The 12,152-nt window shown below is 39.3% G+C and overlaps 1 protein-coding gene across 1 annotated transcript; it reads left to right on the forward strand.

Moving 5' to 3' along the window:
- Window positions 1-379: 379 nt before the first annotated feature.
- LOC137287562 (uncharacterized) lies at window positions 380-9,215 on the forward strand. The gene is made up of 5 exons (XM_067819925.1): window positions 380-790; window positions 2,733-3,062; window positions 4,040-4,156; window positions 6,551-6,626; window positions 7,177-9,215. The coding sequence occupies exons 1-5, from the start codon at window positions 709-711 to the stop codon at window positions 8,012-8,014; spliced, it is 1,443 nt and encodes a 480-aa protein (XP_067676026.1). The 5' UTR covers window positions 380-708; the 3' UTR covers window positions 8,015-9,215.
- Window positions 9,216-12,152: the final 2,937 nt, after the last annotated feature.

Below are 12,152 nucleotides of genomic sequence, written 5' to 3' on the forward strand. Positions count from 1 at the left end.
ATATTGAATGTGATATGCAAATTGGCATTGTATTGACAAAGCATTTATAACAGTCAAGTTGACAGTGGATTTTAACACTATCCCACCTCGAGTCTAACACGGGTATTTTTGGTCCAGCCAATACAAAGAGGATCTCGTTTAACCAGTTCAAACATTGCAGGAATGAATTGTGCTAGTCCGGCAAAATTGAGTTAAATGTCCCAGTTTACCTATGTTTACAGATCCCTAAATTGACCGTATTCTCCTTTCCAAGACTTAGTATAATTAATACATCAGCTTACAGGTTAAACAGACCGAGCTTTTATGGATGGTTCCGCTTGACTGATATCTTGAAGAAACCCGTCAGATGACATATCAGTCCCTTGCCTGTTATACCAACAAATAGCTTGCGATATACGGGACGCACCGGGGATGAATATAAATAGCTGAACATTCTTTCATAAAGGAACTTTGAGGAACAGAGTTACACCACAGCCACACCACATACATACTGACGTGACGATATACCCGATCTACCAGTCACAAACCTGTTTCGTCCCTCGACAGAAAAGAATGAAAATATCTCGGCTGGGTACACGACTGAGCGGTATCCCAATGCCGCTCCAGTTTGCTCCATTTGTGTGTTACTGGTTCCATTTACCTAAGGATGGGAATATGTGATTTGATCTAGACAACACGTTGATTCCAGCTGACGGAGGTTTAAATACAATGAAGAGGAGAAAATGTGTCGCCATGTTGGTTTTCCCTTGGGTTATTGTTGTGGTTGTAACAGTGATCGACATGGTGGAAGGTTGGTGTCTTGCGTGATGAATTTTTGCTTTCGTGTTTTGACGTACAAGTTAATGGGTCCTGTTTTGATACATACCATTTAATTCCTTCTCATTGTGCTTTACATACCAGCGAAGTGACTCATAAAAGGCGACGCGCTTTCTCTAGATGCACTCTCACCGTGAACGCAATTCTACTTGGTCCTAACAATAGCTCCATATTATTCACCTATGTTTGTTATTATGAACTCTTAATCTCATAAACATAAACGTCATCTTTTCTTACCCAAGGCACCTAACACAAGATGCTGAGTTATTGCACTCAATCGGTTGTCAGTAGGATGCCCTTGTTAATAATATATTAAACAGAAGAAACACCTTTGACAACCATTATCGTTTCCAAGCTTCACATGCTTTGAAGTCATGGTCGTTGATGACCTTATCACATGTCATACCCCTGCATTAATTTGTGTACAAATCATCCAGTACAGAAACTCGTTAGTGGTATTCTATTGCGTCAGCTTGTCACACCATGGTGCTGGGTTCGATTCTCATTTTATACATTGGCATTCCAGATTCAAAACAGAGAGGGCGTGAGTTACACAGTTACTCACAAATTAATACATCATAGAGATCAATAATAACGATTGACAATAAATATCGGAGAAATAGATCTGAGCGAAAATGATAAAAAGGATAAATATGTACATGACATATATATGGACGGGTTAAAATCAAAACCACATCCTGAACATAATTTAGAAGCAGTCCATTAATAAATACCTGTTGTTGTGAATTGTGTGTGAATAGATAAAAATCTCTATTCAATGACAAAAGATTTATGTACGATATTGTCGATGGCAATTTTTTCATACCGACAATCATTAACGGTTGTTCTTGTCGATGATATTTCCGATTACCGATCTTTTTAACCTACCTCAGCTTATATACATCGTATGCCTGGTACTGGTGATGGCTTCCAACGTCACCAGGCACCAAGATGTATATAGCCGCCACCTTTCAGAAACGAAGAGCAATGGCAATATCACCCCGTTTTCGAACATGAAAGAATAAAATATATGATAAATATATGAGACTTTAACAGCCTCGACACATTTCAACCGAACACAAAATGAAGCCACGTTGGCAAGAAGGACGATGGTACTTACTACGGGTGAGTGTGGTTGTACGTCATCTTTCGTTATAGTCCAGCCATATCACGTTGGCAAACACCAGAAATGGGTTTCATACACAGTACCCGTGAAGGTAATCAAACCTGGGTCTTCGGCGTTACGAGCCAACGCTTTAACCACTAGTCTACCTCACCCCCCACTTAGTACTTATCTATTTAGTACATTGTACTTATCTATCTACTTTGTATTTATTATGCAGATATTATACACTGGCTATACGACTTTTTCTAACCTCACACATAAATGTCGCTTTCTGATTGTATGAACTCTCTTCTGTTATTTGCAAACAAGCTTCGCTTACACGCGGACAACAATTTCTGCATACTCCGCTGGGAATGCTGAACACATTTGGTACTTCGTGGTAGTAATTCTTTATCTCGAATAACATTCACGTATGATGTACAGAAAATACCGATCGTTTGCGAATGCAAGTTGATGGAAGGGCGATAATTCTAGATTATGTTTTACTTGTCTGTAAAACCAAGCGAGGGCTGCAAAAAGTACCCAGGCTTCAAACAATTCAAAATTGACAATGATGAGTTCGGTAAGTTAGGTACATTGTTCACTGGTCCCTTGGGGCCCGTGGGTTGATGTACCCTCGATGTTTGTTTATGTCCCATGAGCTCGACCCTGGTCTTCTTCCCCCACACCCCATCCCACCCAAGTGAATAGTGAACAACTTATGATGTATTTCAATCTGCAAGATTTTACCAATTCAAACGTACATGGACATGCAACATTGAATTCCATTCTTTTTATGTCATTTTAACAGGTGCGAAGACGTGTCTGAATACGGGCACAGAAACGGGTTCGAGTCTAAATCTGGAAATCTTCATAGACACGCTTAATGGACACAACGGAAACTGTTCCTGTTCTTTACAAAAGATCAATGTCGTTACTAATGTGACAATTAAGGTGGAAAATGTAACCGATATGTGTGGAGTTGGTGAACTGTCTATATCAGACAGGAATGTGTGTGACCAAGTGAACAGGAATGAGCCAACATGGACTATATCATTGACTGGTTTAGAGAATGTCTTTCTCAACGTGACCGACAACAAAAACCAGTCTGTTGGGGGAGTCATCGACTTTACATCTCAAAGTAAGTTACATCATTATTTTCGAAGCCTGTTTTGCCTAATGTAAATTACAGATGATAAGTGAATGAGTGACTTTAGTTTTACGCCTCACTCAGCAATATTCTAGCTATATGGCTGCGGTTTGTAAACAATCGAGTCTGGATCAGACAATCCAGTCATCAACAGCATGAGCATCGATCTACACGGTTGGGAACCGATGTGTCAACAAGTCAGTGAGCCTGACCACCCGATCCCGTTAGGCTGCTGAAGACCTATGCTACCCCGGGTATTCACGGGTCTACAGATGATAATATTTTATGGTGTACGTCATGATAATACTGATGTGTAGACATGTTCCATACTCTTTTGAAATCTTTACTTGAAGTCCATTGTTCCATTCAAGCATCATGAGCATGTATTTTTTCATTGCGATGAAATAGTAAACAAACAGACACGTAAACATGTCTTCGTGAAAAATCGCAACTCGTCCCAAACACTTACGAAAGGCAAAGGTCACATAAAAAGACTCGAAACGTTAAATCAAGCTATTGCATTGCTCATCGTCTCCTGAACAGCAAAAGAAACGCATTTCTGGATTTTTGTCATGATTTAAAATAGAAGACATACACATGAACACTTAGTTTTATGAGATTTCTATTTTTAATGCGTTTCTTTTGCTATCAATATATTAGCTAGTTGTCACATTTAGAGTGGCTTCTACGTATCCACGATAAAATTGTGTAAGTTTCTCATCATCAGATTTATCTCCTCAAGAGTCGTATCACTTTGACATCTTAGTATAAAGAACCTGCTTGAGCGTTCCTTAATACGTGGTACCTCGCGTCTTAGTCAAGTGCTATCAAACCACGTTATGCAAAATTTCGAAATATTTCTTAGGGGTTTAACTTTGATTTTCTTAACAAAAAGGATAATGTCATTGCATGAAAGTACATTGTATTTCAGAATACACTATATAAGATTTCACGATTTCCATTTGCAGATACCATAAGTCTTGTATGTTTTCCGGCCATTGTGATCATACCGGAAACAACGACGCCGACAATAACGACGACACCCATTACGACAACAACAACGGAAGGTCCAATTGAAGGAACACGTAAGCTCAAATAAATATGAAACTGTAAAAATTCTGGAAATGCACCCAAAGACGTTATCAACCTAATGCGTTAACCTTTGCCGTTATCATTTTAAACCCGTTAGTTTGTAAAATTGAAAATTAATAATAAAATTTAACATGACTATACCTTCGTACAAACTAAGTTCACAGTTTGTGCTAAGTCTATTATCTGACATACATGTTCTAACTGGTAGCTCACTGGCAATCTTCTTTGGTTTGTCAGCCATGCGATGTGGTCTTAGGTACCCCAAAGTACGGAAGTCATGTCACACCTGCACCGGTGATCTCCACACTTACAAAATCATAAATACATTACAATATTGTTTAGCGTTTACTGGGAGGCTATTTTTACTGAAAATGCTATCACCCGAGAACATACAACATGTGGGTAAACACTCTGACATTTTCAGCTGCCCCGCCCTCATTCAGTGCATGCTGTCCCGCTTATCAGTAAACATAGTGTCGTGGGGACGTTGTAGCAAAGAACATAACTGGTCAAATATTGTATTGTTTTGTTATAAAAGTCTTTTGCTTTTGATTACATTCCGTCTCTTTTCGAACATGAATAACTTATGCTGTAGTAAAGAAGAACACAACTATCATATATTTTACTATTTTGCTTTTCATAACATTTAATCTTTTTTCGAACATGAATACCTATTATTAGTTTATCCACAATAACATCTCGAAAAACAATGATGATCATTTTGGAAATTTTTACTTTAAAAGGAGTAAAAGTCATTAGTTTAGAAGCATCAAACTATTCTGAGGATTCAGCTCACGGTTAATAATGTGTCATTAGTTCTCCGATCTTTTTTTGAAAAATAGAAAGATGACAAGGCACCAGGAATCCTATACACTATAATTGATGATACTACTAATTATTGGTTGAATACACATTGCCATAAGAAGTGGTCAAATTTAACCTACGCTGTATATGGCATTTTGCTTTCTCAGTAAAGCACAGATTTTAGAACTTTCGAAGTCGAATTTGGGATTCAAATCAAATTCAAATTCTGAGAGTAAGGAACCTGGTTGCTAGCACAAAAAGCTGCTTGACTCACTCAAACCAAAGCTTTACACTTTCACTACAAAGGAACTCGTCCTGCAAGTGTAGTTGTCACAGCTCCCACGGCTGAAATCTATAGACACACAATGTCAGTTACAAAGTTATATTTGGGATTATATTTTCTAAGTAAAGTTCAGAATCTACTACACTTGTAAGGCTGAGTCCCATCTGCGATACGAATACACACTGCCAGTGTCATCTGTTGCAGGGGACACACGCTGAAACACATGCTTCATAAAGGTGTTTGAAAGTGTTATGAAATTTGCGAAGGCGTCGGTACCCTAGAAATACTGAAATGTTAAGTACTGAATCCATATCACTGGTTGACGTCTTGTCATATAAACAGATATGGTGCTACTTGAATGCGCTGTTAGCTGTGATAAACTAAATATACCAGTATGGTCAAATTGGTGTTTAAGTGAGTGAGTTAGTGAGTGAGTTTAGTTTGTAGGTCTGTAAATAATCGTGTCTGGACCAGACAATCCAGTCACCAACAGCATGAGCATCGATCTGCGTAATTGGGAACCGCTGATATGTGTCAACCAAGACAACCAAGTCAGCGAGCCTGACCACCCGATCCCGTTAGTTGCTTCTTACGACAAGCATAGTCACCTGTTATGGCAAGCATGGGTTGCTGAAGGCCTGTTCTACCTCGGGACCTTCACGGGTCTGGTGTTTAAGTACAATAGTTCTATGAACAGCTTTGACAGTTATGAGGATGTAGTTTATGTGAGAGAGTACATATATGTTGATGAAAACCTACATTAAATAGTACGCTTTTGACTAAAATGCCTCAAACATAACTCAGGTAGAATGATGTTTTAGTACAAAACCACACTAATCTTCATGATTAAACACCACTAGGTTAAAGTAAAAATAAATGGTGATGAGTGTTTTTTTTCAGCGTAAACATTTCTGGTATAAGCTGAGGATTCCAGAATTGTGATGAGCAGATAAATCAATGGACAATCGATAACATTTGTTATGCTCTACGGATTTTTACATCTAGAGCGAGACTATAGACACATATACAGGTCAGTGTGATATAAAACTAGACGTTTGCATGCGACGTTAAAACATTTTCTGGAACATATCTCTGCTCTTACCTTTATGTGTAGGTGGCCTAGTGGTACTTCAAGGCACAGCTGCTCTCAGTTTAACTCGCAACGAGGGCACATCATGAGTGAGCCACATTTAAAGGGGGCTCGTCTTGGCTGGATGCCATACTCATGATGTACCACTAACCTGTCTCATTATTCTCTCACATGGATAATGTCAATACAGACTTATGATTGTATTTTCAGTTCTTGCTACTTCGTTCGGTGTGTTTGGTGGATTCGTCATCCTGCTCACACCAGTGTTTCTCTGTGTGAGATACAGGTATGCAGATATTTGGGTTGTTTCAACTCTACATTCGTCTTCTTAATGTTGTTAAACAAGGAAACCTTCGTACAGTTTAAATAGTTCGGACAGAAAATGCAATTTATTGTTGATCAATGAAATCATTCATTCCACATAAAATCGACAGTAGTAATTGTGGTTGGATGGTCTTTGTGTGCCAAACTGTTTAGAATGTGTTTCTGTCATTCCCCAGTCTTCAGATCAGAACAATGGTTAACCTGCAACATATGCCATATTTGGGATTTCACTTTCTTAGTAAAGTACAAATTCTAGTACATTTTTGGATGAGTAGCGCGCTCAGCCACCGCGACTTCCAGCGGGCTAGGTGGCTGACTTTGTGTGCTGGCGATTAGGTGCCTGACTCTCAGGGTGCGGGTTCGAATCCCGGATGGGACTCAACCAAAAAAGTTCTAGAATTTCTACTTTACTAAGAAAGTGAAATCCCAAATATGACATACGTTGCATTTGACCACTTTCCAAATGGCACTGTGTAATCATGGCTAACGTATTCCCCATAAACGTTTTGCAGAGAAAGAAGGAGAGAGAAGCACAACGCAAAGAAGGCCAATGCTGAACAATCCGTGCAAGCCGTAGTGAGAGAAAACAGGGACCCCGAGATGCTAAAATACTCATGGTTTAAAACTCTAACCATTAGGATAAAACGACTTTACTACGGAGAGCCAAGACAAGGAAGGTCGCGACACCGGAGGCGTCAACCAACTGGTTCTCAGGCAGGAAGAAGGTTTCGAAAACTGTTTGCTAGTAGGAAGGGATCCCCTAGTTCGACAAGCACCAACAGTTTAAGCGCAAGTCCAGGTCCAGACAGCAATGTTCCTGAAGTTTTAAATGAAGAAGATAATGACGAAGTCTTTGATGTCGTGAGTCCCCGGAGAGGAGGTGGGATTTTCATGGATCAGCGTAGTTTCAACGAAGAGCTGATGAACGTTCCTGAAGAATCATCCACACACGTGGATGTCCATTGCGATTCTGCCGTGCCAAACAAACAATCTGATGAAGATAATCATCTTGATGTGAGTGACGAAACAGTGGAAGGGGAATATGTTAATTCCTTGTTCTCTGGTGTTGGTGAGGATAACGAATACCTTTCTAATAACGAGGAGCCGAAAGTGCAAGACGAAGCTTCAGCTGAAAACAATAATGGTCTCACTGAGACACAAAAGAAATATCTAGTGTCTGACGAACAAGTGAACGTTGTTCCCGATTCTGAGGTCATTCAGGACACAAAGACCCTGCCAGGGATATTAGCCAATGGATATCCTGGTGACTATGTAAATTCAGATGATACATATTTAGAGCCTGTCAAGTCACCTAAAAAGGCAAATGGTACCTCAGCATTTAGAATGTAACGGATGGATTGCACTTTCCTTGGATTTTATCTCAGTAAGGTGTATGTGTTGAATATGTTTGGTGCAAACAAACAACGCCAAAACAATCGACTTTGATACCTATAGATACCACGTTGTACCTGCGTTAACTACAGGTATTAAACTTCAAGATGATGTAATCAAGATGTGTAATACATTAACTACATCGTCAGCTGCCGGTGATGACGCTTACATAATACAGGAGAATAGGAAGTTAGTGAACAGGAGATGGACAATGCTATTATAGTTGTAGACGCATCACGAACTTGCAGTGGAATAGAGTCTGTTTCGGCATATAGTCGAGACTATCATTTTCATCACATATTCATATAAGAAGGAGAGTGTGATTTTGTGTTACTGTCTGGGAAAATATCCTCTCTTCAAACAGGAAACATCAGTGATACACTACCGCTCCGGTCTTTGTATCACGCATGCCTGGTTCACCCATGCACATTGTCTATTCTAACTCACACAATTTGACAACAATGAAATTTATGAAAGTGTTTTTATTATACAAAATAAACCCAGTAATTGTGTCCCTTTCGGGGACAAGTGTGCTGGAGGGTTTATGGGCTCCTGCCCCTTTTCGCAAAGCTGTCGTGCCTCCTTTAATGTAACATAGGCTCAGCGACTGCTTTGTGAAACGGGTCCCGCGGATGAATGACTGTGTATATACCCGGTGTACTTTGTATTGACCAATGTAAAACCTGACTGCGTCACGATCCCCGAGTGGGTCTTGGCATGTTGTCTGTGTGCGTGGGCCCACTGTATTGAAATATTTTATATGGTCTTTACATTTATTCAAACCTTCTATGAACACACAGTTCTGTTATTATCGGCACGCATATGTGTGTCCAATGTTTGTGGACACAGGGTAGGTAAACCAGTCTGACAAGTATTTTGTATGGCCGTGATTATGTTTGGAGTACAATTCATGCATATATTTTGCCCCTGCACTATGCTAACATTTCAATACGAGAGAACGCCATGTCGTGGGAACAGCTCCTTGCTCACGAACTTAAGAAACACGCGTGCATGGACGTTTGTATCATCAAATGCAAAATGTTTACCTACGTTCATATTTACAGTCAAACAGCAAACATTTTTAGCTGTTTTTTTTTTTGGCAAAATGTGTGTATCTCTCTCTCCCTAAGTCATATCTTCCAGATATTAATGTGAAAAAGGAAAATGAATATGACCCAATCAATCGAGATATTTTAGTTCATATTCCATTGAAAATGATGAAAAATCTACTCAGAAGTATTAATATACGCGCTCGGTGAAAATTGTTCCTTATTCATTACTTCCTAAGGTTATATATAGTTTTGTCATGGCCAACAGCTTAAAGTTCACCACGATCAAAGTATTACACATTTGTTTTGCAACAAAAGCACGGAGGTCTTAATGTGAACCAGACTGCCATGGAGACGGTCAAATCGATGAGACAATCAATGACGCTAACTTGTGCATCTGGGTACGGTAGAAATGATCCTGATTGGAAAATAATTTGCCCGAACCATCGTTGCATGATATTAATTCTATATGTGTAATCGTGTAGCAGAGCATGGATAGCTTGCTGAACATATTTGATCAATATAAAATACAGGGGGGGTAGATGCCAGTGTAAGACTTACACGCTTGACATATGATTGATAAAACTAGGTTAATAACGTTAATGTGCACAGGTGATATTCATTTGTCTTTCAGGATTCAGAATTGCATTATATATGTCTTGCGTTATATTGTACCATTGCCTTATACAATTACATCGTCTGTTCTTCAGTTACAGGACACATGCACCTTCATTGTAAATGCTTGTGAAAACAGACGTGTTCATGTTCAATTCAGATCAAAAATATCTCATGTGATATATTGTTCTTTGATATTCAGTGCGCTGTTTAGGGACTGCCCCTATCCCAGAGGGATGTACATATGTGTACATTTCATAGTGCTGTTTAACTGTCCCTTGCTGTGATTAGCCCCGTCAGAACGGACTTTATAACTGCGGGTCGGTTGTTACTTGATTGTGACGTAGACATAGTTGTGATACAGTTTATATATGGTATTCAAGTACAAGTATTCATGTTTTTAAAAGTTATACCAATTTTGCATGCATGATTATGTTTGAAATAGAGTTGCAAATTTTATGTACAATGATCCTATGTCAAGTCAAAACATAATCAGACAATGTGACGATTATCAGTTCATTTGCGGTAACAGCAAACTACGAAGACAAGGAATTTACGTAACAGCAGAATACATCTGAACAAATGGTAAAACACCACAGGTTTTCTCATAACGAATCCAAATTATTCTGCCTCAGGACATACGCTCATAACTGTGATTACGGTGAACTCTTAAACCTTTCAGCCGATAGTCTGGGGTTCGAATCCAATATTCGTTCCGACTGTGTTTTGTCAGCAAAACAAAATACCAAAATTCGTTCGTTTATGTACCATGCTTCTCTTTTGGTTTGTCTCTTTACAATACTTGCCACAATGTGACCACAGAAACATTTTCAAAAGACTTTACCCCTGTCCAGTTTGCAGAAGCTCTCGCGTGCAATGGAGCGTGTTTGATCTCAACAGTGGCAACTGCAATCTTTTTTGTACATACCATAACTGTGTAATTATGTAAAACTGTCTTTATTAAGGGAACATTGCTTGTACCTTGCATGATGTATGCTAGTATATGTGTGTGCATTGATGAAGAACTGGGCTGACAGACTCGTATGCAATATGCTGATGGTCTTGAATCATGGCATTTTTACGTTAGACTTTCTTGGAAATTTGTGCCTAGATTATAACCACTGTTTGATAATTGTGTCATTCTATTTTTCTACAATATACAATGTTATATAGTACAGTGTGTTTTGTTGTGTATACAAGTAATCATTCAAAGGTATCAACGTTGTAGCCACATACAGGGGCGTGACTTAATATCGTAATTGTCACAAGGTGCTTATGCAAGAGTAACTTTGTGAAATGTGATTCAAGTTTTCAAGTATACAGACTACGTTCACAAGTTAGCGAACACCTGAAATCACCACTATTTGACAGTGATTCATAACGTATTCTCGGAATGGTAAAGTCGGAATCGTGTAGTGGATTCTGCTTTGAGCATAAAACTAGTAAGATTACAGAAGTATTTTTCTGGCCTATATTACAGATGATGTGTCGCAGCCGGATTTAGTCAATACATGTACTGAGGAAATGTGAAATAGTGGCCTGTTTCGAAACACGGTTAAATAGATGTTACCAATGACTGACTCTATATGCTCCAGTCATTACTCGTGCTGAAGATAACCGACTTTACGTAACCAGAAGCCTCCCGCTTCTTGGGAAAACGTTTGTGATACAACCAGCTGCAGAGACCTTGTGCCTGTGCAGAATCGTGTCGTTAAAGACGTTAAACAAATTATTGATATTCTGGTGTTGGGAATATCATCAGTGTTGATTTAAAAATGCATGTAGTAGTTCTCGAGAGGCCAACAATCGCCCCGCTCGACTAAACACCCACCCGCACCCCTCTTCCCACATATCCAATATTCAATAGAAGACATCGAAACTAGGGTGCTTAATATTTTGTCACAAAACAATTCAGACATGGAGCTATCTACTGTAATGTATCCCGTCACACATACACTAGTCACAGGACTGGTATTGTCCACATACATACAAGTAAAGGAGGTAATATGGCCTCCATTCTCTGGACGTTGTATAACCCTATAGTCGCACAGGCCCATTAGGCGTAGTCATGTAATGTGAAGTAACAGGTACGTAAGGCTTTATTGAGTGATGCATTCTTTCCCTATGACATCAACTGTGACTTTGCGACATACTATCAGCGTATTGTGTGAATGGAAATACATAGCATATTACATAGAAACACTCCTACATTCGACTGGAGACATGTCGAAGCAATGAGTACTGATCATATATACTAGCAAAGATATTAAGTAATCTGACGACATTTTGAAATTCGTGTTCACATGTCTCTGAGCGCAGAGACAGTGGGGTAGCCCAGTGGGTTAAGTGTTCTCACGTCACACTGAGGACCAAAGTTTGGATCTCGCTCATTGGTTCAGAATGTGAAGCCCGTTTTTGATGACCCTGTCGTG

The sequence above is a fragment of the Haliotis asinina genome, chromosome 6 (genome assembly GCF_037392515.1).
Source record: "Haliotis asinina isolate JCU_RB_2024 chromosome 6, JCU_Hal_asi_v2, whole genome shotgun sequence".
In the NCBI taxonomy this organism is placed as follows: domain Eukaryota; kingdom Metazoa; phylum Mollusca; class Gastropoda; order Lepetellida; family Haliotidae; genus Haliotis; species Haliotis asinina.